The 27,151-nt window shown below is 45.7% G+C and overlaps 2 protein-coding genes and 1 pseudogene across 7 annotated transcripts in view; all 3 read left to right on the top strand.

Moving 5' to 3' along the window:
* Nucleotides 1-5,966, top strand: CD2BP2 (CD2 cytoplasmic tail binding protein 2). 5 transcript variants are annotated; one of them, XM_066627717.1, is made up of 7 exons: nucleotides 1-68; nucleotides 1,689-1,770; nucleotides 2,044-2,182; nucleotides 2,578-2,735; nucleotides 3,776-4,289; nucleotides 4,674-4,795; nucleotides 5,625-5,966. In XM_066627717.1, the coding sequence occupies exons 2-7, from the start codon at nucleotides 1,696-1,698 to the stop codon at nucleotides 5,733-5,735; spliced, it is 1,119 nt and encodes a 372-aa protein (XP_066483814.1). In that variant the 5' UTR covers nucleotides 1-68; nucleotides 1,689-1,695; the 3' UTR covers nucleotides 5,736-5,966. The 5 variants fall into 5 exon arrangements, with proteins under 5 accessions (XP_066483814.1, XP_066483813.1, XP_066483816.1 ...); XM_066627716.1 differs by lacking the exon at nucleotides 1-68 and adding an exon at nucleotides 265-506; XM_066627719.1 differs by lacking the exon at nucleotides 1-68 and adding an exon at nucleotides 265-616 and having other exon boundaries at nucleotides 4,677-4,795.
* A 4,309-nt stretch (nucleotides 5,967-10,275) lies between these two features.
* The window catches only part of LOC136651549 (integrin alpha-X-like), a 37,558-nt gene continuing 20,682 nt past the window's right edge, over nucleotides 10,276-27,151 (top strand). For both annotated transcript variants that reach the window (XM_066628057.1, XM_066628056.1), the window contains exons 1-13: nucleotides 10,276-10,343; nucleotides 16,184-16,301; nucleotides 16,400-16,494; nucleotides 17,565-17,629; nucleotides 17,781-17,895; nucleotides 18,120-18,247; nucleotides 19,502-19,650; nucleotides 19,728-19,881; nucleotides 20,766-20,913; nucleotides 21,648-21,724; nucleotides 23,992-24,127; nucleotides 24,242-24,378; nucleotides 26,225-26,365. In XM_066628057.1, the coding sequence (XP_066484154.1) occupies nucleotides 10,298-10,343; nucleotides 16,184-16,301; nucleotides 16,400-16,494; nucleotides 17,565-17,629; nucleotides 17,781-17,895; nucleotides 18,120-18,247; nucleotides 19,502-19,650; nucleotides 19,728-19,881; nucleotides 20,766-20,913; nucleotides 21,648-21,724; nucleotides 23,992-24,127; nucleotides 24,242-24,378; nucleotides 26,225-26,365 (1,509 nt within the window). In that variant the 5' untranslated portion in view covers nucleotides 10,276-10,297. The remainder of the gene's footprint in view (nucleotides 10,344-16,183; nucleotides 16,302-16,399; nucleotides 16,495-17,564; nucleotides 17,630-17,780; nucleotides 17,896-18,119; nucleotides 18,248-19,501; nucleotides 19,651-19,727; nucleotides 19,882-20,765; nucleotides 20,914-21,647; nucleotides 21,725-23,991; nucleotides 24,128-24,241; nucleotides 24,379-26,224; nucleotides 26,366-27,151) is intronic.
* On the top strand, nucleotides 26,549-26,666 carry LOC136654927 (5S ribosomal RNA; annotated as a pseudogene).

Below are 27,151 nucleotides of genomic sequence, written 5' to 3'. Positions count from 1 at the left end.
CATCCGCCTCGAGTTGCGGCGGGCCCCGGATGTTGTTTGCTCCGCCGTGGTAGCTGCGAAGCTGGGAGGTGACTGCGCTGGGGGCTTAGGGGGGGGCTGCTCTGCGTGCTGCCGGAGCGCTGGTGCTGTGCTGTGCTGTGCTGTGGCCGGTGTGCGGGCGCTGCGTGCTTCTGCTGCCGGCAGGGAGCGCTGCCTTGCGTAGGAGCCTGTGCTTTGCAGAGGCCTCTGCCCCGAGGTGACTGCAGTCTGTGATCTCTGTGCAGTCTGCAGAGCTTCTCAGCCGCTGGTCCCGCCCCACCAGTGGCACTTGAGGGGGTCTGGTGGGGCTTGCGGACCCTAGACCCTGCCTCCTGGCAGCAAGACCGGCAGTGCCACAGGACAAGCGGCACTGAAGCGCAGTTTGGCACAGCAGGGAGAGCTCCGGTGTACACTTTTTGTGCGCTTGAAAAACCCCCATCGCCCCTGAGCCTCCTACCAGTGTTTGCATCTGGCTCCCCAATCCAGAGGTAACTAGCCATGACATACTCGCCACTGGACCTTATGAAGTGACACAGTAGGGCACTGTTTCTCAAACTGTGGGTCAGGACCCACTGGGTGGGTCACAAGCCAATTTCAGGTGGGTTCATTTCAACATTTTATTTTTAGTATATTAGACTTGATGTGTCCTGGGTAAGCGTAGATAGGCTTTCAGGCTAGGATTGTTAAAAATTTTTCCTGCCTGTTGATGTCTGTTCCAGCCATGATGTCAGTTCCAGGTTAATGACATCACTTCCAGTGGGTTGCAATAGATTGTCATTCTAAAAAAGTGGGCTCTGGGCTAAAACGTTTGAGAACCGCAGTAGGGGACAAACAAGAAATGCTGACATAGAGGGAACAACAGAGAAAGGGATCAGAAATGAAGAATCAGGATTCATAGTGGAAGAATATGTGATTTTTTTCAGTTCTGCAGGTTATTTTGCCATTTATTTATATAGGAGGTTTTGGCAAAGTCTACGTGAAGGATGGCAATTTATTGTGTGAATTTGGATGAGAATCTCTTTAAAAAGGTTGATTTCTGGTCCTTATGGACTTAAATAAAAACTTGAAAACTTCCCTAGGTATTTTGGATAATGTTCAACAGCTAATGTGTGAAGAAAGGTTGGGGCTTCTGTCTTTTTTCTTTTGATGGCTGGTATTTTTGTGGTGTATTCTTGGTCTTCGTTTTTTTGCCAATGTCTTAAATTACCCTAAAAGCTTTGCTCATGAAAGTCAAATTATATATATAAAAAAAGACAAGTATGTGTAACTCTCACCAGTAAATTTGTGGTTTCTTAGTATAGCTTATTAAAAAATGATTGTGACAGAGTTATGTACAGAACTTCTAATTCACTATATTTCTGTGTAGTTTATTCTTGTGCTTTGAAACAACATGACTGGTGGCATTGTGTTATGGTACTTAACTCCTGTGGTAGGAGTTAACTGACACATATAAAAGCCCTCCCTCATGCCAGTACAGGCAGTAAGGGTGCTGTTGACAGGTCCTGTTTGCAAACTTTCCCCAAGACCTGCAGGGTGGAGATAAGGGCTTTATCAGCAAGGGAGCACATGTTCTACTAAAGCCAATGGACGAAAGCTGCGCAGCATGCAGACAGGTCTTGGGTGTTCGGAGTCCTCAATATCCATCCTTTAATCTAGGTTGTTTTCTGTAGGGCCATAATGTCAAAACGCAAAGTGACTTTCGAGGATCAAGGGGATGAGGATGAAGAGGAAATGAGCTTGCCTAAAAAGAAGGTGAGAAATGAATTTCAGAAGGTGTGTGTGTAGGGAAGGGGAGATTTTCCCCCTGTATTCAGGGAACAAAGCAAATAGGAAACTGTTTGTGCCATTTTTTAACATATAAGAACTGCCTGATTAATTATTTACATAAATATTCTGCCTTGTTCTGAAGGTATAGGGAAGCTTACAGCAGGTAAAAGCTATAAACTGGTTACATGGAGGGAATGGACCAGAGACTTCAGCCTCTAAATGCAGAAATTCTGCACCACTTTTCTGTCTCTTGAGCAGCTGGTGGAACCTGCAGTTGGAGGGCCAGGCAGCCGCTTTAAGGGCAAGCACTCATTGGATAGTGATGAGGAGGATGACGATGAGGAAGATGAAGGACGAGGCAGTAAATATGACATCCTTGCATCAGATGATGTGGAGGGTAAGTATGAGGTTGGGAGTGAGGACTGACAAATGCAGATTTTGATAACGGAAGCCAGTGTTTTGAGATTTGTTTGTTTTAAACAAATAACAAGTTTCTAGACCTCATGACTGAAAAGATAAGGACTGATTGTGTTTGTGATGCAGCAGTGTGGACATGATGGCCTGAAAGGAAATGGTGCAACTGAATGAATGTTTTAATACTTAGTGTTTACACAGAGTGGTTCCTAAAAGTGTTCAAAGTCCTTACACCATTCCAGTGAAGTAGACCAGTATGTAAATGGTAGTGGGGGTGGGGAACTATTAAAATGCTGCACTTGGAGGACTTATAGGTCCAGTCTCATAAGGAGTTGCTGTATCATAAATCATTTTCTTGTTTTTTTTTTACCCTTGCAGGGCAGGAATCTGCCACCATTGACTATGAAGATGGAGTCCGGATCACCCCATTTAATCTGCAGGAAGAGATGGAGGAAGGCCATTTTGATTCAGAGGGCAACTACTTCTTGAAAAAAGAGGCAGTGATTCGGGACAACTGGCTGGACAACATAGACTGGGTGAGACTACCCAAACAATTCCACATCTCTGGGCTGGGTAGAGGGAGGGCAACCAGAGAGAGCAAGGTCTTTTTGCCCTTGGCACATAGTGTCTTGGCTGTTATGCACTATGTAGAGAATATGTTATAAGAGAGATGGTGTGGATTCCCATACTGCACTGTAAAGGTGCAGAAATTCCCACTGGGTACAGAATACCAGTTGCTCATACTTGTGTGGCATGATAATAGGATACACGTAAAGGTTTTGTGGAGATATTCTGGAGGCCTGCAGAGGGTGGAACTGTGGAGGAACAACTGAACCCTATTGGATTAGGTAGCCCTGTGGATTGGGCCTTGAGAGAACTGAGTTCAAACCAAATTTCAACTGAATTGCTTGAGTAATCAGGAATAAACCTCAGTTGCTTTCGGCTCTGTAAAATGAATTTATATAGATTATTTTTTCTCTTTCTGCTTGATTCTCAGAGACTTCTGGTCCTCAGAGCAACTCTGAGGGGTGAGAGATGGTAGTTTGTTCAAGGATCCCATTGAGCTCCATGGCTAACATGGTTCTGAAAGTGGGGCATCCACATTTGAACCCAGCACTACCCACAGCACTGTATACAATGTGAAGAAGTGCAAAGATAGGTGTGAGGATATTTGAGATGGAAAACTGGGTTTGAATGTTGGGGAGAGAGCCTGAAAATGAGTAAAATATTTCAGTATTTTACTGCCTTTTGAAAGTCATCTTTAGTTGTTGAAAATAAGACTGGGTGTAGCAGAGTTACATAATTAGAAATAATGCTTTCATGTCCTCTCCTCCATTACTATAGGACTGATTATCCAGTGGCATAACATAGCATCAAACAGGACAAATGTGATCCTTGGAAATATTAAGAGAGGAACAGTAATACAAATAACTCAAAATTTGGTGTTTTTTCTGCCTTGGGTTTTTTTCTGTCTTCTGTTTCTGGAGCTCTTTGTCCCTACCTGGAACTGATAATTCATTTTGAATGGCACGCAACTTTCTTTTTATGGGCTTACTCTTTTCTTTTTTCCTACCAGGTCAAGATAAAGGAACAACCTCCTAGCCGTAAGAAACCTGAGGTAGATTCTGCAGATGATAATGATGAGGAGGATGATGACAACCTTGAAATTGGCCGAACGCCTTTGGATAAGAAGGCCCTTCTGGAGGGGATGGTGGATTTAGTGCTTCCTGGCGAGACGGTGGCTAGAGCCATCCAAAGGCTTGGAGACAAGGGCGGGCCCAAGAGCAGTGGGCGTCAGCGGAGGACCTGGAGCCGCCTCAAGGCAGAGGAAGCAGAACCAGCAGAGGAAAATGAGCCCCAGAAGCCTGGATCACCTGAACGGAAAGAGCAACTGGAGCGCCTGTCGGGGCTTGCCGACCAGATGGTGGCGCGAGGAGTGTATGAAATCTACCAGGAGACCCGGGAGAAGCTGGCCCTGAGGCTCCGGGCATTGGAGCACCCTCCCACAGCATCCACTACAGCTGAACCAGAACTTGACATGTTTGCTGAAGATATTGATGAAGCAAAGCTGGGAGAGAAGGCACCGGCAGGTGGGAGGCTACAAGGAGCCAAAGATTGTGTGGATCTGGAGAGGGAACAGAACGGGAAGCCTTGTTGCTGAAATGCATCATCAGGACAATTGCATGTTGCAGCTGTTTCTGGGCTGTATCACTGTAGGAGAGAGATCATACGTTTGAATGCTTTTCCCTTCAAGTAGAAATTGAATGTATCAGAGGACAGGGTGGAGGAGTGCTCCAGTGTAGTGTTTCCTCTGATTCTTATTGGACAGGGTGTTTGCGGGGTAACAAAGCATTTGCACATCCAGCATCAGAAGTGGCACAGCCTAAGTGGAACTGCACCAAGTGATTGTCTTAATGGTGTGTTGTTGAGGTTTGTGTGGAACTTGCAACCTGACTTCTAACGTTTTCCACCAGCAGGAAGTGAGGAGCAACGGCGGGGTGATGATGATGCTCTTTCTGAGGTGATGTGGGAATATAAATGGGAAAATACAAACACATCTGAACTCTATGGCCCCTTCAGCAGCTCCCAGATGCAGGTAAGAGATGGCAGGTGGAGCACCTTAAATGCTGTTGAACTTTCTCCAGATGTGAGACCATCCCACTTTCTCATCTTAAGGTCCTGTTGTTTCATTCCTGTTCACGTCCTTACGCCTTCTTTCCACCTGTAATTCCCTTGCTTTGCATATCATCTTTGTTTGCTTCTAATCTCATTTGTTAGTCTCCCCCCCCCCCCCCCGTTCCATCCATTTCTTGGTTGCTGAATATACACCCACCTTTCCCATTCTGTTAAGTGAAAAGGGGGGGGGGGAGTTCTGTCTTGCTTCTCATCTTAAATTGTGTGTGTGTTATCCATTTAGTCATATCCAATTCTTGATGACTTCATAGGCCAAGATCAAATTAAAGGAAGTAAAAACAGCTAATGGTAAAAAAATATATAGCGATCAGAACAAGCAGTAAACACTGCAAATAAAATGGACAATGGCAGCCGTGACAGCCCAGCAATACATACGACAGCATTTAGAAACCCCTTCCTATTGCATCATGGCAGCAATTTTAAAACAAAATAAGCAGCATCCCCAAAAGCTTTCCAAGAAAGCTGCACATTGATTAAGCAATGAAACACCCATAGTGATATTGACATTCACTGGCTGCCTTTGCTGGCTTCAGCTTCTTGCTGATTCTCAGTATGTCTTCTGTTAATCTTTGGTTGGGCTTCTTAATTTGCTGCAATTAGCATTGATTGAATCCACCACTGGCTGGTTTTGTCAATCATTGTCTTTAACACTTCTTGGCCCCGTTTTTTTCTTCTTCAGTTTGCCACTCATTTCCATTCTCCCTCATTGTTTTCTCTTTCTGCATCCCCAGGACTGGGTCTCCCAGGGCTATTTTCCTGATGGAGTGTACTGTCGGAAGGCAGATAATCCCGAGGGCCAGTTTTACAATTCCAAGCGCATTGATTTTGATCTCTACACGTGATTGGAACCCTTCTCCTGCCCCAGAGGGTGCCAGAGATTCAACTCTAGTTCAGTGGCAGACTGAAACAACTAGCCGAACTTTTGGGAGTGGGGGCCAGGTTGGGGAGGGGCGTGCGTGTGTGAGTGTGTTTGTTGCAGTGATGAGGGTGAAGCCTAGCTTATCATCTACATCTGAGGTTGTTTTTGCTTTTGTGAGAAATAAAATAAAATCAACCTTAAATTGTGTCAATTGGTCAAGTGTGTAGTTTCCCTGCTGGTAATCAGTTCAGATATTCTCTTTCAAGATCGGGATTGGTAACTGGTGATTTTCAAGCTGCAGTGTCTGCTCCCAGTTCTCTCCTGCCTTCCTGTGCTTCCAGCAACATCTTGGAGGGAGCAAGCAAGAGAGAGGTGCATGCAGGGAGGAGTAGACTTGGAACAAATGTTTCTGACCATGACCCAGGAGATCATAGTTCATTGTTCTGCTGTCCTCCACAATATTTGGTGGAGAAATTGACGCAGTTAATGTTAACAGTTAACAGAATCTACACATCCTTCAGCACAAGGTGGTAGAATGGATTGTATTGCTGAGTTTGGCTTTGTATGCTACACACCCACTGCCAGTAAGAACTGCCTTTGTCCAGCAGGTGGTGCTTTGCTTCCATGTACAGCACTAACGAGTTTGATTTCTTTTTGTAGATGACAGTCCATTGGAGACCTCTAGTGTGTTTGTAATTTTTGTTGCTGTTTTTATTCTGAACATGAAATGAAACATGATAAAACAGTACTGGACGGGTAATTGAACAGCAAATATACATCTCCTTTTCCTGTCTTACCTGCTCCTGGAAAGCCAAGATATTGAAGAATTGAGAACATGAGACACAGAGCATTGTATTGGCAACCTTCAGTCTCGAGAGACTATGGTATCGCACTCTGAAAGGTGGTTCTGGCACAGTGTCTAGTGTGGCTGAAAAGGCCAATCCGGGAGTGACAATCCCTTCCACACCGGCAGCAAGTGCAGTCTGTCCCTGGTCTGTCTCCCTGGCTATGGGCCTTCCTTCTTTGCCTCTTTGCCTCAGACTGTTGGCAAAGTGTCTCTTCAAACTGGGAAAGGCCATGCTGCACAGCTTGCCTCCAAGCAGGCCGCTCTGCTCTAGACACAGAGCAGAAAGGCAGGAAAGAAATAATAAAATCAGCCCTCGCTGTAAATGATGTCCTCTGCCGGTTGCCAGGTGGGGTTGTTTTCCATTTAGTTGCTCCAAAGAGTTAGGAATTCCTGCCAAGTAATCATGAAATTTCTTGAGCCAAGTCTACCTGATATATCTGCTTTCTCTCTCCCTCTTTGCCAGATGTAACAAGTCTTGTAGCTGTTGCTCAACTTCAGATTCTGCTTGTGACTTTCAGATCTGCAACACTGCTCTCTGAAGCCAGGCTTTGTGCCTGCTTCATAGTTCCCAAAGTTGTGGAATGTATCTCAGTAACACACAAGCATTCAACATATTTAAGACCACAACAGCCCACCCTCACTATTTGCCCTCTCTAGAAGTATTCAACTACAGTGCAGCTCCATAAGGTGGATCAGGATAAGGTCGGAGTAGTGCTACTGACCTCTTATCAGGGTTCAGGATACTGGAGAAAGTCAGTGGCGTAGCTGAAGGGGGTGCAAAGCATTAAGTTTTGTAGGGAGCCTCACTGCAATGTTCAAGGAGCCCCTCCAGAGCCATTCTAGGCAGGGGAGCAAAATGGAAACGTACTCTCTGAGGGGGGACCCTTGCACACTGCAGTGAGGCTCCTTGCAAAACCTAGTGCTTTGCACCCCCTCTAGCTACGCCATTGGAGAAAGTTGTTCTTTATAATGTGAGATATATTTATCTTGCTTTATTTACAAGTATATCAGCAGAGCACAAGAAGAGGGAATCAGTAGGCATTCCTGCAGAACTACTCCTCCATGTCAGACCCCTAATGGAGGCCTTCTACCCCCAAAGTGGTTTTAACCAACACACAGCTCTTGCCAACTCCTATTTCAAGGCTGCAAGCTCTGTTTTACATATATCAGCCCTTCCCCTTGGCTGGCAGGAGTCCTCCAATCTCTGGATTTTGGCTCTTGTTTTCAAAATACTCTCCACCTCTCCACCTCTGCAGAGGACACGCCAACAAACCATGAAATGGTTAAATAGTCAAAAGTAGCCCTCCTGACAAAGGAGGTGAATGGCCAGACCCTCGTCTCGCTGTCTGCTTCAAAATTTTTATCTTGGAGAGAGGAACAGAAATTCAGTTTCCTGCTGCTCAGGTTTGTACTTCTACTAGAGGTGGCAATTAAACAGCTCATAACAACTGGTTCTCATAAGCTGAAAAGGAAGGAAACTATCACAGGGTCAGTGTGTGTGTCATGTGCCTGAATGTTTCTCTAGACAGAAAAATTCCCTGTGTGTAGAAAACCACAAGTTGGGGGAAAGGGTTCTATCCCACTCTTCTCCCTGAAAGATTAATTTTCTGTGTGCAGAGACTTTCATTTTGTACTGAATATTAATATGAACCCTCGGCTGCAAGCTGAAGTTACACAAGTCAGAAACAAATCTACCTCCACTGTTGCTGTTTGCTGAGAATTAGGGAAGGACTTCTTCAGTCTCTGAGAGGTGAGCAAGAGATACTGCTTGGAACCAAACATCCTAATTTTGCTGGGAAGGAGTGGGGTCTAATTATACCTCCTGAGCTTTGCTTTGTTAGAGGGTGGGCATAAGAAAAGCCCTGCAGGATTGGACCAGAGGCTTATCTTGTCCAGCATCCTGTTCCCCACAGTGCCCCCCAACCTACTCCTGGGAAGTCCACAAGTAGGAGACAAAAGCAGACTGCCACAGCTCACCTGCCATTGATATGTGGCTGGAGGAGGTGTAAAGCCATCCAACTAGTAGCGATTGATAGACCTGTCCTCCATGAATTTGTCAAATCCCCCTTTAAAGCTATCCAAGCTGGTAGCCCTCACCACATCTTGTGGCAATGAATTCCACAAGCTAGGAATGTGCTGTGTAAAGGAGCACCTCCTTTGGCCCAGCCTAAGTCTTCCACTAATCAGTACCACTGGATGACTTCTGGTCCTGATATTGTTAGAAAGAAAAACCTCCCTACACCATGCATAATTTTATCAGTCATGTAACTGTCCTTTACCACTTTTTTTTCCAAACTGAGAAGCCCTAAATGTTGTCAACCTAAGGAATTTCTTCCAATCTGATAATTTTGCTTGGCTTCTTTTGCAACTTTTCCAACTCTGCTATCCTTCTTGGCCTGCGGTGACTGAACTGTACACAGTACAGGATTCCAAATATGAATGCACCACTAATTTAAATAGGGGCAATATAACTTTAGCAGCCTTATTCTTGATCCCTTTCCTAATGATCCCTGGCATGGAAGACACATTTTCACAGAATTATCCTGCACGCGCCCAGGATCTCTATCCTGGTTTGTAACTACAGTTCAGGCCTCATGTATATGTGGAGTTGGGATATTTTGTACCAGTTGTACATCACCATGCCCTTGCTGATATTGAACCGTGTTTCCATTGGTGGCCCTTATGCACAGTCTGGAGAGAGCCTTTCGGAGCTCTGCACAATCTTTTGGTTTAACCACCCTGAATAGTTTGGGGTCATCTGCAAACTTCGCCCCTTTTTAATGGGAAGACGTTCTGCTTCATTAGGACTATAGGAGTTATTGGACCAGACCAGAAGCCCATTCAGCCCAGCTTTCAGCCTCCCAGGTAGCCAGATGACTCTGGGAAGCTCATAAGCCAACCATGCTGATGTTAGTCACCCTTTGTGTTTGTGTCATCCTCTGGGATTTTGGTATATAGTTGGGCCTTGGTATTGTGGAGGATCTGTTCCTGGACCCCCTGTTGATACTGAAATCTGCGGATAGTTAAATCCACAGGATGCGGTCCAATAGGGCTCCAGACTTTGTTCCAGTCACATCTGGAGCTGTTCTAAGGCCCGTGGGGGCTGTGTGTGGCCTCTACAGGCCTCAGAAAGCCTTGTGGAGGTGTTTAAAGAGCACATATGGTTTTCTCCAGTGTCTTGTAGAGGCTGCACATGCTCTCTGTGGGTTTCAGCTCAGAAAGCTTCCAGTTGTGTCCACCACAGGTTCAGAACCTGTGGTGAGTTAAATTCATGGGTCCCGAATCTGCTGATTAGGAGGCTGGACCTGTACAGCATCTCTGAACATGGGTGTTCACCTTAGATGTTATGTCCTATAGCCATTGATTTTCCTGTCCCCTATCAATTTTCCGTAAGCATAACCGGTGTGGGTGCAATGATGAGAAAAGTTTCACCTTTTGATTTCCTTGTGTGAGCTTTGAGAGGCACAGAGCCTCTGCCTGTGAAAAGTGGGGAAAGCCCTAGTCTGACAGAGTTGAAATGGTTTCACATGTGGTGCAAATTAATAAAGCAGAAGGAGAAAGAATATTGGGAGGGAAAGGACACCAGTGTGGCAATGCTAACAGGAAATGACTTGGAGTGGTGCACATATTCTGCAACGGGGCCCTTCTGTGAGGTGGCCACAGACAGCTGAGGTAACAACGTGCAACCAGCCACTACAATGGTGCTGACCTGCAAAGCTGTGTTCCTTCTCTGCACTGCCTGGTGTAGGTACAGTTCTGTTTTTGCTTGTCAGTCAGGAGAAGGGCTGGTTGAGCTTGGGTGCAGCGGTTAAAGGACGGAGCTGGTAACTGGGGTTTCCTCCTTCAAATCTCCACGCTGCCCTGAACTCAGGAGTTGGCCTTGGGCAAGTTACTTCCTTTCAGCTTCAGCTGCAATGTGGGGAACTAATGCTCGCTTTATGGGGTTGTTGTAAGTTCAGCTTCAAAATAGTAAACGTGAAGGGCATTTTGCACTCAGTGTCATATAAATGCTTATTAATTATTGCTCCTTTGCCATTAACGACAGCATGATCTGAATTGGCCAGCAACACGGAGCTAAATGCACAATCACCTCCTGCAAATCAAGCTGATTTTAAAGATGTGGGCTTCTGTGCATGGGGGATGGGGATGGGTGAGTTTCCAGTGCTTAGGAATAAAGGGGCCTGGTTGGGCTGCTGGGTCTCAGCTACCAAGGTGCAAGGCTGCAGTGTTTGGGCACTGGACAAAGCTAAAGTGGAGCAAAGGATGTGGGCAGTATTGGAAAAGGCCTGCAAATTAACAGTGGATTTTTACTGAGCTCAACGCCATACTTTCAATATTTTGTGTGGTCTCTCGCCATTTTAACTCATTTCTGCCCAATGTTGGCATATACGCAACAGGGATCAAATGTGTACACCTGTGGGCCCGGCAAAAATGGGTTAAGTACTCCAGTAATAATCTCGTTCATCATGTATTCAACCTGTGTTCTGCGTTCTTCACATCTGTCCACGGTAAACTTTAGGACAGTCCAGTAAAATAGGTCATTGTTTCATGCCCACATGCTGCAGATGTGTTTAATAATAATAATAACAACAATAATAATTAATAACTCAGTATTTATATACCGCCTTTCTGGTCATCGGATTACTCCTGACTTTATTCAAGGCGGTTTACATAGGCAGGCATTTCTAAATCCCTCAAGGGGATTTCTACAATCATAGAGGTTCTCTCTTTCAAGAACCAACAACATTTCAGAATGGAACTTCCTGGTTTGGTCTCACTTCTGGCCTCCAGTTCTCCCACACAGGCTGGCAAGCAGCTCCATCTCTCACATGGAGGGCAGCCAAGATGCTTTTTGCTCACACCAAGAGCAGGTGGAATCACTCAGCTGGGCTTGTCAGCTGCTTCAAGGTCTCGCCATTCTCAGCCGTTCAGGGAGCTGCCGGTGTCCTCAAACCGGCGACCTTCTGATGTTATCTTCGGGCTAACGGAGGCTCTACCCTCTAGACCAGACCTCCTGCCCTGTTTGATACTTCCAATGGTGTCTGAATGATAGCAGCTTGCTGAAAGCTATCTGGTAAGGTTGGGATTGAGGTGAAGTTTGAACTGTGGAACTCCCCCCCCTTTCCTACACTAGTAGTATAAGCCTATGCACGTCTGCACAAAAGCAAGCCCCATGGAGTTCAATGGAACTTGCTCCCAGGAAAGCCCATATAGGATTGCAGCCTTTCCTGGGAGCAAGTTCCATTGAACTGAACTCAGTGGACCTTGCTTTTGTGAAGACATGCATATAGTAGGCTTGTGCTGTTGCTACATCAGCTTTTTAGCACTGAACATCACATTGAATACAGTCCTGTGAGCACTGAGGTCCACAGTTTTGGGTTGCCAACCATCAGGTCTGACTTGGAGTCTCCAGGAACTGGCATCCATCTCCTTGACTTTTTAATAAGGCCTCCAGAAATGTCCAGCATTTCGCAATGCTGGGAAATCAATCTCCAGAAACAACTCTGGTCAGAGCTGACAACCCTAGCTAGATAAAAGAACAATTTTCAATGTGAGCAAGGGAGAAGAAGGGGTGTATGAACCATCCTTAAGGTCAGTGGTTAACATTCTCAGGCCAGTACCAGGATGCGCACTGGGTGGGGGGAACGTACCACAGGAGAGGAGGGTCACTGACAGCATCTTTCTCAAGGGCACCCCCTGGTCTAGAGGCTGCACAGCTTCTGGCCCTTTGGTGATTTGTTTCCAAAGCTTGCATGTGCCTTTTCATTGAACTGTGACAAACTGCAGAGTCATTGCCCTCCCCCTCATCAGGGGAAAGGGTTCTAATGAGTTTTGAAGGAAATACCAGGCTATCTCAGAGGCCTGAACCCTTTGCCCTCTGTTTCGGTTTTCGTGTGAGACAATTTCTGAAGCAGGGTGCATTCACACAGACACCTCAGTGTGGTGAGGACAATAATGCTGGGAAGTATAATGTTGGGGTTATGGAAAACATTCTTCCAGTATCGAACTCCATGGTTTGGAGGCTGTGCTCTGACGGTGGTGAGCAGGGGAGATGGTAGCAAGAAGAGCAACTTTCTTAGCAAATTTCTTAGCTGGCAGGGGTGAAGGAGGGCAGGTTCTTGTGTGGCTTACTCCCAGACAGAAATGAAGAAAAAAATCATAAGAACATAAGAACAGCCCCACTGGATCAGGCCATAGGCCCATCTAGTCCAGCTTCCTGTATCTCACAGCGGCCCACCAAATGCCCCAGGGAGCACACCAGATAACAAGAGACCTGCAAGGCATCCTGGGAATTGTAGTTAAGAACATAAGAACAGCCCCACTGTATCAGGCCACAGGCCCATCTAGTCCAGCTTCCTGTATCTCACAGCGGCCCACCAAATGCCCCAGGGAGCACACCAGATAACAAGAGACCTCATCCTGGTGCCCTCCCTTGCATCTGGCATTCTGACAAAACCCATTTCTAAAATCAGGAGGTTGCGCATACACATCGTGGCTTGTACCTCATAATGGATTTTTCCTCCAGAAACTTGTCCAATCCCCTTTTAAAGGCGTCCAGGCTAGACGCCATCACCACATCCTGTGGCAAGGAGTTCCACAGACCAACCACACACTGAGTAAAGAAATATTTTCTTTTGTCTGTTCTAACTCTCCCAACACTCAGTTTTAGTGGATGTCCCCTGGTTCTGGTGTTATGTAAGAGTGTAAAATTTGCAAGGGAAAGTGAAAGCAGAACGCTCTGCTCCTCAACCCAAACTTACGTCAGCTAGGTCAAGTTACAATCCCACTCGTCATAATCATTAGCACCTGTGTGTCCAAAGTGCATGTATTTATTGAAACTCTTAACAACAACCCTGTAAGCTAGATATCTGATATCATGACTGGAGATGGCATTGAGAGTGACTTTCTCAGTAAGACAGGGGTTCCCAAACTTTTTAACACTGGGACCCACTGTTGGGACCCACCTATCTTTATGAGACTAAACAAAAGTTTACCAGTCCCTCTTCTGTTTTTATCCTTTTAACTATGCTGGGGTGGGGGACTACCTTCTGGAGCATTTGCTGAGCTCCATGTTCATCAGATCAGGACACTTATAGTGGCCTAACGTTCCCCTTTGCCTGGCCTTTCATGAAAGCTCCTTCACAAGTAAACAAGCATGTATGCCTCAGTTTCACTTTCTATAGGGTCCTTGTCAGTTTTGTGATCCACCAAAAATTGGGTTGCGTCCCACTGGTGGGTCCCAACCCACAGTTTGGGAACCTCAGTTGGGAATCACTAAGGTGATTGTTCGGCAAAGGAATGGTTTGAACCAGGTTAAAACTAAATCCCTGCTGTATGCCAGGATCCTGATCCAAATTCCCTTTCCTGTTTTTTCTTCGCACTCCTTCTTGCCTCTCTGTGAGATCACAGAAACCCAGTCAAGGCAGCCAGAGACTCTTCTGCCTGCTTAACATTTAGCAGTCAGCATAGGCAGTTTCCACCAGGAATGTCACCCCCATTGCCCATCACAAAATCTTTTAATGCAGCACAGCATGGAATAACCTTTATTTGGCCCCATTGTATTTTCCTCCCCTTTGTAGCCTCCTCCACCCCACATATGGGGGTTTCTCCAAGGCCACACTCCAAGATGGAATGGAGTGTGGAATCTCTCCAAGGTGGACAGATTTCTGACAAGGCTTGAGATCTGATCCACCAGGGTGGTTCCTGTGTTCAACGCTATCAGTCCCATAGATCCAGTGAGGCTAGAATGTCATGTTGCACATAATCCACAGTTACTGAAGAAGAGATGGGATGTCTCACTTCCCCAGGTGGCTGGAGTTGTAGGGGTGGCCTGTTGGCAAGGTCACTTTTCTTATAATGGGGGGGGGGGAGACTGAAGGCTTTGTAATATTTATCTATTTAAAGATGTACAAGCAGAACACACTGGAAGCAAGCAGAGTCCTAAAACAGGTGGCAGAACAACCGTACATTGTGCTCTTGGTTCCCTAAAAGCAATAAGATGAACTCCCCCACTTCCTCCTCCAGGGCTGTATCTCATCTAGCTAACCTCAGCTAAAACTTCCAGTCTTGATGTCTGACTCTCCCCGCCCAAATTCACAATGTCAGCAAGCCGTTTATTTCCCCTTCTCACTAGCTACAGGCTATGATGTTGCACCAAGCTGATGAAGCCACAAAATCCTGGAAGTCAAAGTGCTTCAAGATCCCTTGTTGTGTTGGCTGCAAAAAGCTAACATCACTACCCCGTTTTTCCTGGGAAGAACTTCCTGGCTCATTTGCTTGTGTTAAGCTGGGCACTTAAGCCACTTTTGGCTTCCAGTGCTACATCTATTGAGCTCTTACGTCAACGATTTTCAGCTGGTGTGCCACAGCACATTGGTGTGCTGTGAAATGTGTGTCGCAGCAGTTTGGTGTACTGAGGTTGAAAATAACTGAAAAACTTCTGGGTTCTGTGGCTCTGTGTCTAGGGCAATAGTCTGTAGCGACAAATTGTTCCTCTTTCTTTTGTTACTACAGGCCGTTGCCCTAGATAAAGAGCTGCAGAACCCAAAAGAGTCTCCCAAAAACTGGAAGTAACATCACAAGATGCCATTCTCATGGCATCAACATGCCATGAGAAGAAAAACGTTGAAAAAAGCTGCCTTAACTGTTTAATTTGGCTGTACTTGTCGTAAGAGGAGACTAGCCAATTTAGTTTGGCTGTACTTGTCGTAAGAGGTGACTAAACAGCCACTGGGTAGATGGGACTCGTCAGCCTGGGAAGGCAGCTCATCTGAGAGAAGGAAAACTCTCATCCCAAACCTCCACTGCCTTGTGGCTACATCCAGTTATGGAAAAGGCTTCAGGAGTCAACCTCAAGGCAAAATCCGGAGCTGGAGTCCCTGAGACAGTTTGTGGCTGAACACAGTCACGTTCTGGCAACTCTTGCGACGCCGCTGGAACCAACCGTATTGGCCTCTGCCTTTCCATTGGACCATTTCAGCGACGTGGAGAGGGGGGGATTTGCTGCATGGGAAACAGCCTATCCTCCATACCTACTTTACCCAGGCTTCATGCACTGGAGAGGACACTCTGTTCCAGAACCACCATTCAGAGCGTGACACCATAGTCCTCCGAGACTGAAGGATGCCAACAACAACTGTTTAATTGATATAAACTTATGACGTAGATTTCTTACATGTGATCCAATATGCCCTCCTGCTATTTTTTGTTGTGGCTGTTTGCTGCTGGCTGTGAGTCTTTTAGTTTTTGTTTTTTTTAATGTTTGTATTTTATGTGGCATGTATATGGTTTGTATGTTATAATGTTTTAATGTCTACATTCTATGTATTTTAATTAAGCCTCTTTGAGTGCCCTTTTGGGAGAAAAGTGAAATAGAAATCAAATCAATAAATAGTAATTGTGATATTTTCCTGATGCTGATTTTTGAGGTACACCATTTATGTAAAATAATATTTACTTAAAATGGTAAAAAACCAACCTTGATTTTAAACCTTTATTTTATTCGTGAAAGATTTGGCGCTGTGAACTCTTGCTGCCACCACATTTTCTCACCTGTAAGGCCTTCCCTTTCTTCTCCATGCCAGGCTTCCCATTGTATTTGGCTTTTAGTATTGATACAAAGACTTCGGTGGTTTTTGAAGGTGATCTGTCTGCTCAGTTCGGCTATCGTGTGGTCCAGGCGAAATGGAATGGTGTGCCCTGGTGAGATCCAAACCAAATCTGTGATGACATTCAGTTTCATTTAACCCCTTGCCTGTGCAGGTGAGCTGAAAGAATGCTAAAACATTGCCCTCTTGCAGGTTGGTCGTGAGTGCCCCACTGTCACACAATCGAACGGGGTCACTTTTCCGCTGCTCCTATGATACAGGGACGTGCCAACCAATGCTACAGACCAGTAAGTGCAGCATCAAATAAATTTGTGTACTGGAAGGTAAGAATTGTATGTCTGACCGTTATTCCCGCAAAGAAGAGAACAACTCCTCTTGCTGGTGTATCTACCCTCCACACTTATCCTGGTTTAATGCCGGTTTAGCTGTCATGGCTTTCCCCCAAAGAATGCTGGGAACTGCAGTTTGGTGAAAAATCTCTGTCAGACATCCCAGCCTAACCTTTCTCACTGTACAGCACTTGCCCCCTGCGAAGAGGACGGAATGACTATTAAACCAGCGTAACAGCACAATCTTATACATGTATGTCTACTCAGAGAAAAAAACTAAAATCTTCCAATAAGGTTGGATGCATCTTGGATGCATCTGGTGTGCTGTGTACATGCACATAAATGCATACGCATGGACACAAAGTGCCACAGCACTGCTTCTTAACCCTCCCTCCTGCTGGGCAGCTCAGTCCTATCCCGGTGGCTCTGCTGGGTGCAATGGTGCCAAAATGGCTACCACTGCATACAGTGCGTCTGCTAAGACCACCAGAAGTTTCCTTGGGGGAAAGGAACTTCCTTCCCTTTCCTTGAGGGACTCACAATGGGGCTTCTAGAGCGGAGCACCTCTGGTTCCACCCTCCTCCTGCATTGGTTCCTCCCCCTGCCCGCTCCCCACCTCCCCACCGCCCCAAAAATGCTCATCAATGGCTGGTGCTGCAGGAGCACTGGTGGTGCTGAGGTGCAGTGCCAGTGGCCCCTCCTCTCCAGGTGCCGTGAACATGTCTTATGGCACAGTTGTGGCATCCAGTGTCAGTGGTAGGGGTGCATAGGATTGGGCCCTAACCAAATGGTAACTTCTGTTGAATATCTTTGAGTTGCATCTATTTTGTCATTAGAATGAACTCCAATGTGAAGTGAAGTACCCTGATAAAAAAATCTTGATTAAGAAAGCCAAACGAAACCAGAAATTGTATAGATGTACACAAAGAGTGACACATTCACACACTTTTTTTGAAAAGTCTCATTCTCCCTTTTTCCCCCCTTGTGCCTATCTCTCCTACACACAACCATCTTTCTGTGCAACAAAGACATCTCTGGAATATCGTTGGGTCTCTCACTGGCTGCCGATGAAACATCTGATTCCAAAATAATCGTAAGTAAGACTGGAATAGAAACAAAGAGCCCAATTTTGACCAGCAGGGTTCTGCCTGGGTTTGCAGAGAGCCCAAGCCCATAATTCAGAAAGGGTGAATCAGCTGAAGGGCTAGAGGAGCCCATGGCTTTTAATCCTTCCTTTCCTCCAGGCCTGTGGTCCAACTTGGGAGCGCCGGTGTGGAGGATTTGATTACGTGAATGGCATCTGCTATATCATGAGCAACCCCGACCAAACAGTGAAAGAAATCCATCCAACTTTCCAAGGTGAGATTTAAAGGGAAGCTTCATATGCCTCTCTAGCACAGGCAGAATTTATGTAGTCTAAAAATGTGTTCACTGTCCTTCAGCATAATGTCTAAGCAGGTTTCTGGAAAGCAGACAAATGCACTTGAGATCTAGTATTTGAGATGCTGCCCTATCTGGAATTTCCCTCCACTGGGTGTGTATAACTCACTTTACTACACAAATTGTATCTCTTGTCCACCCAGAGTGCATCTACGGTGTGGATGCTGTAATCTTATATGATGATTCGGGAAGTATTGGGAATCCAGACTTCGCAATCATGAAGGACTTCATTCTGAAGCTGATGGATTCTGTGGCAGGGATGGATGTTCAGGTGAGAGGGAGGTGTGTCTTTGAGGGCAGCCCTTCAGATCAATGGGTCTGATTGGCCTCTGTGGAATGACTGTATATTGGGATTTCAAGCAAAAATCTCTCTTTGATTAAGAGAGCAGCCCAATGTACCACAGCAGGGCATTGTAAAATCTGCACATTTTTGAAAAGAAAACAGCATACTGGCTTGGCTTCCTGCAGCACCCCATAATACCTCATCTGTACTCTTGCAAATACTGTCAAGAGTATACCGCAAAGACTGTTTGGCAGGCATCTGCCGAAAGCAGTTGCCAGACCTTTAACTCATGTTAGCCAAGCAGAACTAGAAACAGTTATTCAAAGGAAATTTCACTGGCAGCCAGGTTTTGCTGTTGCTTTGTTCTCCTCCTTCTTGAGGGCCTTGCAACCAAGAGTGCTCATTCAGGAGCACATTCTGGACAATTCAAGAGTTGTTAATTCCTTGATTGGCTTCCCAGGCATGCTGGCCAGCCAGTCTTTGCTTCAGGGCAACGCCTGAATGCTAGCTTCTTCACAGTTCTCGGATTATAATGGTATGAAAGGTGTTATGGAAGAGCATGTTTCTGGAGTTGCTTCTGTTTCTTTGAATGGTTGCTGCTTTTGAGTTGCATCTGGAAGAAAAACATAATGTGTTTTTTTTTTTAAAATGAAGAAATAAATATGGCTCCAGAGTTCCCCAAAGGACATAAGAATATAAGAACAGCCCCACTGGATCAGGCCACAGGCCCATCTAGTCCAGCTTCCTGTATCTCACAGCGGCCCACCAAATGCCCCAGGGAGCACACCAGATAACAAGAGACCTCATCCTGGTGCCCTCCCTTGCATCTGGCATTCTGACATAACCCATTTCTAAAATCAGGAGGTTGCACACACACATCGTGGCTTGTACCCCGTAATGGATTTTTCCTCCAGAAACTTGTCCAATCCCCTTTTAAAGGCGTCCAGGCTAGACACCATCACCACATCCTGTGGCAAGGAGTTCCACAGACCAACCATACACTGAGTAAAGAAATATTTTCTTTTGTCTGTTCTAACTCTCCCAACACTCAGTTTTAGTGGATGTCCCCTGGTTCTGGTGTTATGTGAGAGTGTAAAGAGCATCTCCCTATCCACTCTGTCCATCCCCTGCATAATTATGCAGGATGCTGAATCTGTATGAGTGACTGAATTCCCGACTACACCGGAAAAAAGGAGGGTAATATCTGGTTGTCATCAGTATTTTTCCTCCTTCTCTATGCAGTTTGCCGTTGTTCAGTTCTCTTCCGAACCCATTATCAACTTTGATTTTGCCCACTATAATAAAACTGGAGGCCAGGTGAGGAACATCATCCTTTCCGCACCGCACACCCGTGGAGACACCCACACCCCCACTGCCATTCGCTATGTTGTGTGAGTATCAAAGAGATGGATGTGGGCTGAGGGTTGAGGCTTCTTCGCACTCAACCCAATTGCTGCTTTCTCTGCAGGGATACAATCTTCACACCTGAGCGTGGCATGCGAGCCCACACCAAGAAACTCCTCATTGTCCTGACAGATGGGGAATCCAATGACAAGACCATGACGTTAGAAGAAGCCAGAGTGGCAGCAGAGAGAAAAGGCATCATCCGCTATGCTATTGGGGTATGGTGAAGGGCGTGGAGGCATGGGTTATGGAAAGGGTCATCCCTGGTACTATGGACTACAAGCGTGGTTATGTGTACTCTGGGACTGTGGTTCAGATAAGCACAGAACTTGGTATCTTGGACACAGATGTTAACATCCAGAGATAACTTTTTGAAAAGTCGTATTTCTCATCCTTCAGGCTGCAAAGGCAGGCTTGGAAGAGTTTGAAGAGTACCTGGTAGAATCTCAGACACCTGGGAAGCATTTCTAAAGGTTTTTCAAGACCTGGGATGGCAACAATTCTTTCAATGAAAATATGTGAGGAAATCTAGTGGGAAGTAGATTTTGTGCAGAGTGCAGAGTGATTTTGAGGCTGAACTAGATGATTGCATCACAGGGGCTTACACGTTTGTTCCATAATGGCCAGCGCCATAGTGCGGGGGGAATGTTTTTTTTTACCCTGTGCCCTTGCTGTGATCCCTGATCAAGACCCTTCCTCCCACCAATGGCTGCTATTTGTCCCAGGTGGGAAGCTTCCATTGCAACCAAAGGGGATTGGAAGGGCTACTCTTAAACTTGGGAGACTGGTCAAGGATGCAACCAGCATTGCTCTGTGACTGTGAGCTGCAGGAAAATGTGTTTTCAAGAAACTCCTGATAAGCTTTAGTGGAAAAAGGGCAACCCCAGATCTGTGGCCTCATGCGCCTTCTGCAGGACCTGCAGAAGAATGCTGGGATTCCTAGGAAACCCCTTGCATAGTTGAGGATTAGATTGTAGTATTCTGGACTAAATTAACCCCTTTGGAATGAGGGAAAGTGGAAGCTTCTGGAAGGGCGTGCATGGCTCCAGAAATGATAGTACACATGCCTTACTCCAGGGAATCGCCCTCTTGTGTCTTCCAGGTTGGCCTCCCCTTCTTTAACAATCCAAAAGCTCGAGATGAGTTGCACCTAATTGCTTCATCATCTGCCAATGTATTCCCTGTGAAGAGCTTTGATGGACTCCATAACCTTCAAGATCAGCTGAAGGAAACCATCTTTGCCATTGAAGGTTTGAAATTGTGTTAACACTCCTTTTCTGGTGGCCCCTTTGGGATCTTTTCAAATAATTTTTTTTTAAAATGTAGATCTTTTTCTTTAACACATGGCTGATATTTACACAGATCAGGTGCAGACTGCTCTTAAAATCAGGAGCTTTGTCAGGAGGAGATGGACCTATCCAGACATGTGCCAGGGCCTCCAAAGGTCCCTGCAGCATAGACAATTGTGCCTCAAAAGGTCTGGAGGTATCCTGTGGGAGTTCGGAGTACAGCGTTGAAAATAGCTAAAAAACTCTTCTGGGTTCTGCAGTTCAGTTTCTAGGGATGTAGTAATGAATTGTCTGTCCCTCTTCCTCTGTCGGCTGGCACAGGAAAGGGGAGAGAGCTGTGTCATTCATGATATCACTGACACTACCCAATAGGTTTCACAATACCTATGCAGTGAGGCTCAGTCATCCTGCAGTGATAATTGTGATAGATAGAAGCACCAGCTGGTGAAGACAGCAGAATGGTCTTTTCCCAGACATCTGAGTCTGTTGTGATCTTACTTGCTCACCCTTTTGTTGTGTTATCTCCACAATCGAAACACCACCTGTGTCCCATCCCCCCCAAGGAACTGGGTGTTAATTGTGTTATGACATGACCATTTGGAGAGGCTGTTAAGATGGCAGATTTTGAAGCCCCTTTATATCTCTCCCCAATTCTTTATCGCTTGTTTGTCTTAATGGTTTTCTTATCCAAAAAGGGACCTCTGGAGCCTCTCCTGGAGCTTCATTCCAGTTGGAACTTTCACAAGGAGGATTCAGCACCCTCCTTTCTTCAGTGAGTAGAAAGCTCCATCTAGGATTCCGTCATGCTCCTCTGTGTGTCTCTCTTTGGGGTTCAAGACAGTTCCAGTCATACCTCACCCATGCCAACATACACACACTACTTATCTTGGGTTCGGGGGTGCATTTATGTAGGTGTCCATCACCGACTGTCATAGCTGGTGATGGAAAGCAGAGTGTGTTGTTTACATAACATTCAGCTTAAGAAAGGATTTGGAAAAACTCCAAAACTTGCTTACTACAATGTGACATTTTGGTTGGTCCTAATAAATCATGGACTTTCACAATTATGGAATTCCCTGGGGGGGGGGGATTAAGAAGTACCCCAAGGATGGACCAGCCATGGGCCAGACCCCGGAAGAGCATGAGAGGACTAGAACAAGGGCAGGGGAACTGGCTTTATTTTTGTCACTTGTCTTTTACTCTCTGGGCCAACCCTTTACCTTCCACCTTCCTACCTTGGAATTTGCCTGCTTGGTTCAGTATGCATTTTTTTAGTGATCCCTTTACGAATCCTCCCCACTTTGTGTTTTGTTTCTTTAATTTTTGTAATGGACTGCCTATCATTTCTACTGCTTTACTTTCCTAGTCTTATTCAGGAGGAGGTGGATTGCTGCACTTTCCAGACAGTTATATTCTGTTGCTGCTTGTTGTCTAAGGGGACTTCCTGGTAGAAGTGTAAATAGGGTGGAGCCTGAGGGGCACATTGTCATAAACTCCTGGGGTTTGGGGTGCTCGGAGTTCTTGGTTCTCGAACCCTAGAGCCCTCAAGGACCCCTGTTCAGTAGTACTGCCATCACCCTGTATGTGCCAGTGTCTCAGTCCAGGGACACTGAGACCCTCTAGGCTTAATCCTATCCCTTGCAGGCACTGAGCACTTTCTTTAATTAAAGACTCAGTCCTCAAGTTACTAGTCCGCAATGAGTATTTGGTAGCTTGCTGAACGGCTAGGCAGGATTCTGAACCTTTGTCCCCAACAGACAATGAAACAACTTAGTAAAAGGATTTTTACTTGATTAAGTACATAGGGTTACATAAAGTTACAAAAGGCAGCAAATGCTAGAGGCATAAAACTTCTAGGAAACATATCAGCATTAAAATAAAAAAGCTAACTGGCTATCTCTATTATTCCCCAACTCTCACCTGGGTCAGCTTTCTTTTGTAGATCTTTCAGCTCCAGGTTACCTGTATGAGGCCACATGGCCCTGGTGGATCAGGCTCTCAACCTGAAGGATGTTGCACCCACAACCTTTTCCACCCAAGACCCCGACACACCCCTTGGGCTTTGTTCTTCTCAGGCTAACAGGATGGAGGTGACTCTGTACTTATTTAAACTGTCCAATCAGAAGCTCTTGGGGACAGAATCTTCCCGAAGTGGGGCTGGATGCTAGCCCTCTTAGTTCTTCCCCTCCCCACTGGAGATCCACAGCTGCATTCCATCCCTGATGGGCGCCTTTCTGTCTGCATAGGTGCTACATTATTACCTTCCATTGAAATGTTAATTTCGTTGGCTGTTGTTACTCACATCCTTGTAGCTAGGAACTGCAAGCCACTTCTCTGTTACTGGTTTAGTTTGGTTCAGGTTCTACATGCTACTAGGCCTAAACTGTACATATTCATGGCACACATACACCGGAGGGGGGGAGCAATGTGCAAGGCAATCACTTCTGGATTTTCCCTGGAGGAGGAGTTGGCTTTTCACCACCTTCACTGAGGGATTTGCTCCCCCCTTTGTGCCCCAAAGGGGAGCCTTTACAGGAGAAGGAACCGGAGGGGGGCAAGCTGCCAACCTCCTCCAGGGAGAACCCGAAGTGACATCACAATGTCACGTGACATCATGATGTCACTGCCCCAGGCACCTGGGCTTCTAGTTATGCCTCTGCTTCCTGGTTTTAGGAGCTTTTTCTTACCCTGCATGAGAGTCTTTTCCAAGGCAACCTTTTCCTGTCTGGACATCTAAACTTTGAGTGGTGGCAGTGAAGTGACACCTACCCCAATCCCAGTCTGCTTAGTAAGGAGGTTAAGGCTGCAATCCTATACACACATTCCTGGGAGTAAGCGCCATTGAACACAATAGGACTTACTTCTGAGTAGACATGCATAGGACTGCCCTAAGCGGGGAGCAAGGGCTTTTACTAACCACGAGCCACTGTGCCCATTCTCTCCTCCTCTTTTTCTCTTTCACCACATGTGGGTTTCAGATTTGGTCAATATGTGTTCTCAGGCTTCCATCCCTTTTCCTTATGCTTTTTTTCCACCCAGAACCAAGTGGTGTCTGGAGCTGTTGGTGCTCATGGCTGGGCTGGTGGTCTGGAGGAAGAGTCCTTGGGAGACCCTTCCCAAACCAGATTCTTGAACTTGTCTTTGTCCAGTGTTGATTTACAGACGTCCTACCTGGGTGAGTGAGGCAGGGCCGACTTTTGTTCCACCCTATGTTCCTACATGTTCTGTTGGGCTGAATTTTCCAAACCCAACAGTCACCAGCAATTTTCTGTCCTCTGTCTTGCGGCAGGATATGCAGTGGCGCTGGCTCATCGGGGCTCGCGGCAGTTTTATGCAGCAGGGGCTCCACGGTACCAGCACGTTGGAAGGGTCATAGTCTTCGAAAGGCTGAGCAAGCGGTTAACAGGGTACATTGGGGGTACGCAGGTAAGGGGGGAGATTGGTGATGTGGATAAATTTCTTGTTCCTATTGAGTGGATACATTGTAAGTTACCCTGGAAGTTTAGGTTTCCTTGTTTCCTTGTTTGTTTAAAGAATTTATATCCCATCTTTCTCCTGATGAGGGCAATCAAGGTGGCTTACAATATTAAAAAGAGTAACGAAACATTAAAACAATTAAAACGGTTGAAACAATAAATGCAGAGCAGATCCCAGTGGATCGCCTAAAACAGTTAAAAATTACAGGGTGTGCTATTGCATTTTAAATATGTAAAAAACCAATTGTATAGCTGTCGCCAAAGCGCTGTTGTCAAAACCCAGCCGAAATTCAGACAGAGATAGACACTTTGCTTCAGACATGTTGTGGAGGCAGAGACAGTTGTCACAAATGTCCCTGCTCAAGAGTGAACTGAAGAGAACTGAGTGAAGAGAACTGAATAAGGCATAGACATTATCTTATATAATAACCAGTGCTCCCTATAATGTGGTAATGGTATACCATTCAGAGCGCGATACCATAGTCTTTCGAGACTGAAGGTTGCCAACAATATCCTGAACTATAAAGCACTGCAAAGCCTTTATTCTTGCTCTCCATTTATCCATTTAGCTCTCTCCTTACTCCAGTTAACCTCTCTTCCCTCACACAAACTCCAAGGGCCAAACTACCCCACACTAAATGCACAATATGACCTGGTGGGAGTTTTGTTTCTTTTATAAATAACATGTGGGTGTTAAAGTGTGGCAGACCTTTAAAGGAGGTGCGGGGGCAGGGGTTTGTAGTATTTTGCCCCCACTTCAGTTTCCATTCCCCACCATCACTCTGTTTTGACTGAGAAAAAGTTCACCTGGAGCTAGCATGTGATCAGGATCAGAGCCACAGCAGGAGTAAAAGACTGAAGCTCCCTGTGGTGAAAATCCCGGATCTTTCTCAATTGTTGGCCTGTTTTTCACCTATTGGAATAGGACTTGAAAGACTAGGATTCAACTCCAAACGCATCCCAGCCATGAGTCCCACCGAGTGACTCTAGCTAAGTCATTCATTCTCAGCCTAACCTACTGCACAAGGTTGTTGAGAGGGAAAAATGGGCAGCAGTCGAGAACCAAGTGTGCCACCCTGTGTTCCTTGGAGGAAGGGCAGGAATCAAAATGTATTTAATAAAATAAACTTTGTGAAACAAAACCATCTGAGACAGAAACCCACCAATCTAAGACCACATACACAAGTGCCTGATGATAAGCGAAATGCACTCTGCATCAGGGAAGCTTTAGTCCTTTTCTCCCTTCACATGTTCTAAGGCAGCGATTTTCAATGATTTCTTATCCTGGCACACTTACCTCTATGGTTTATGGTCTTCACCTCTTGCGATGTCACTTCCAGCTTCTGGGAGACTCTTCCGGGTTCTGTGGCTCTGTTTTGTAGGGCAATTGTCAGTAGTAACAAACTGTTGCTGGAAAATTGTCTTCCTCTGCCAGCAACAATTTGTGACAATTTGTTTACTAGGAACAAATCTGTCATAACAATTTGTTGCTACTCTAGGGCAACTGCCTATATGAGCACATTGACTGTTCCTCTTCGTCTGCCTGCAACAATTTGTTACTACAAACAGTTGCCCTAGAAATAGAGCCGCAGAACCCAGAAGAGTTTTCAGCAGTTCACAACCCAAACTCCCACATCACACCCGTTGAAAATTGCTGTTCAAAGGTTAAGCCCTGACATCGAAAACAGATAGTGCTCTGATGAGCTTTGGTAGAAAAAGACTTGAATCTAATTGTTCCTCATGTCATGGCCCTTCACCTTCACCATGCACAGAGTATGTTTCTCTTGTCTTTTCAGGTGGGATCTTACTTTGGTGCCGAACTCTGCACCGTGGATCTAAATGTGGATGGTGACACTGACCTCCTTTTGATTGGGTCGCCCCTTTATTACAATGGGAGTCAAGGTGGACTTGTTGAGGTCTGCTCCATCAATAACATGGTGAGCCTGTGGATGGGAGGGGAGGAATTACGAGCATTTTTCAGACATGGTAAAACGGATGCCTTGATCATCTGTTCACCCTCATAACCATCTTTTAAAAATAAATTATTTTAATTGGAAATGATACTATATGCATAATTAAAGAGGTTTCAATGCCAGGAAATAAAATTGCAATACAAATTTCAAACAGCAACTGTTACCCTGTACATGCCTGATCTCGTCTGATCTTGGAAGCTAAGCAGGGTTAGGCCTGGTTAGTACTTGGATGGGAGACCGCCTGGGAATACCGGTTGCTGTAGGCTTATACCATAGTCTTTCGAGACTGAAGGTTGCCAACCATCACAAATTTCAAAGATATATTAGTGTTGGCCCCATGCCTGTTGAATATGAGGTTCCAGTTTCCCCCTTTCTCTAGCAGGTGTTACCTGTTAATTAATCCATCTCAGCAGTCTCCAGACAATCTCTAATCAGCTATTGTTTGATTTCAGTCACATCACTATTTTCTGGTGTCAGAGCAGCCAATATTTGGTTATCAGAGATCTTACAGACATTTGTACCCTATTGGTAAATTATTCACCAGTGCAACTGATGTTTGTGAGTTGATAAGAATGCTAATAGTCTGTGCAATGATCCCCCCCCCCAAACAACCTGCGTGCAATGCTTTGGGTCACATCTCCATTAAAGGTGGATAAGATCTTGACGCAGTGGCGTCACTAGGTTTGCATCTCCCCGTGTGGGAGGCCAGCATGTCACCCCCATGATGGACATCCTCCCATGCAGCAGGAG

This window comes from Tiliqua scincoides, chromosome 5 (assembly GCF_035046505.1).
Source record: "Tiliqua scincoides isolate rTilSci1 chromosome 5, rTilSci1.hap2, whole genome shotgun sequence".
Classification (NCBI taxonomy): domain Eukaryota; kingdom Metazoa; phylum Chordata; class Lepidosauria; order Squamata; family Scincidae; genus Tiliqua; species Tiliqua scincoides.
Note: the sequence above shows the minus strand (reverse complement) of the source record. Positions and strands in the feature narration are given on the sequence as shown.

Coding starts and splice junctions, on each gene's coding strand:
- CD2BP2 (XM_066627717.1), top strand. CDS start 1,696: ATGTCAAAACGCAAAGTGACTTTCGAGGATCAAGGGGATGAGGATGAA. Junction 1,771..2,043: donor TGAGCTTGCCTAAAAAGAAG/GTGAGAAATGAA, acceptor TCTCTTGAGCAG/CTGGTGGAACCTGCAGTTGG. Junction 2,736..3,775: donor GGCTGGACAACATAGACTGG/GTGAGACTACCC, acceptor TTTTCCTACCAG/GTCAAGATAAAGGAACAACC.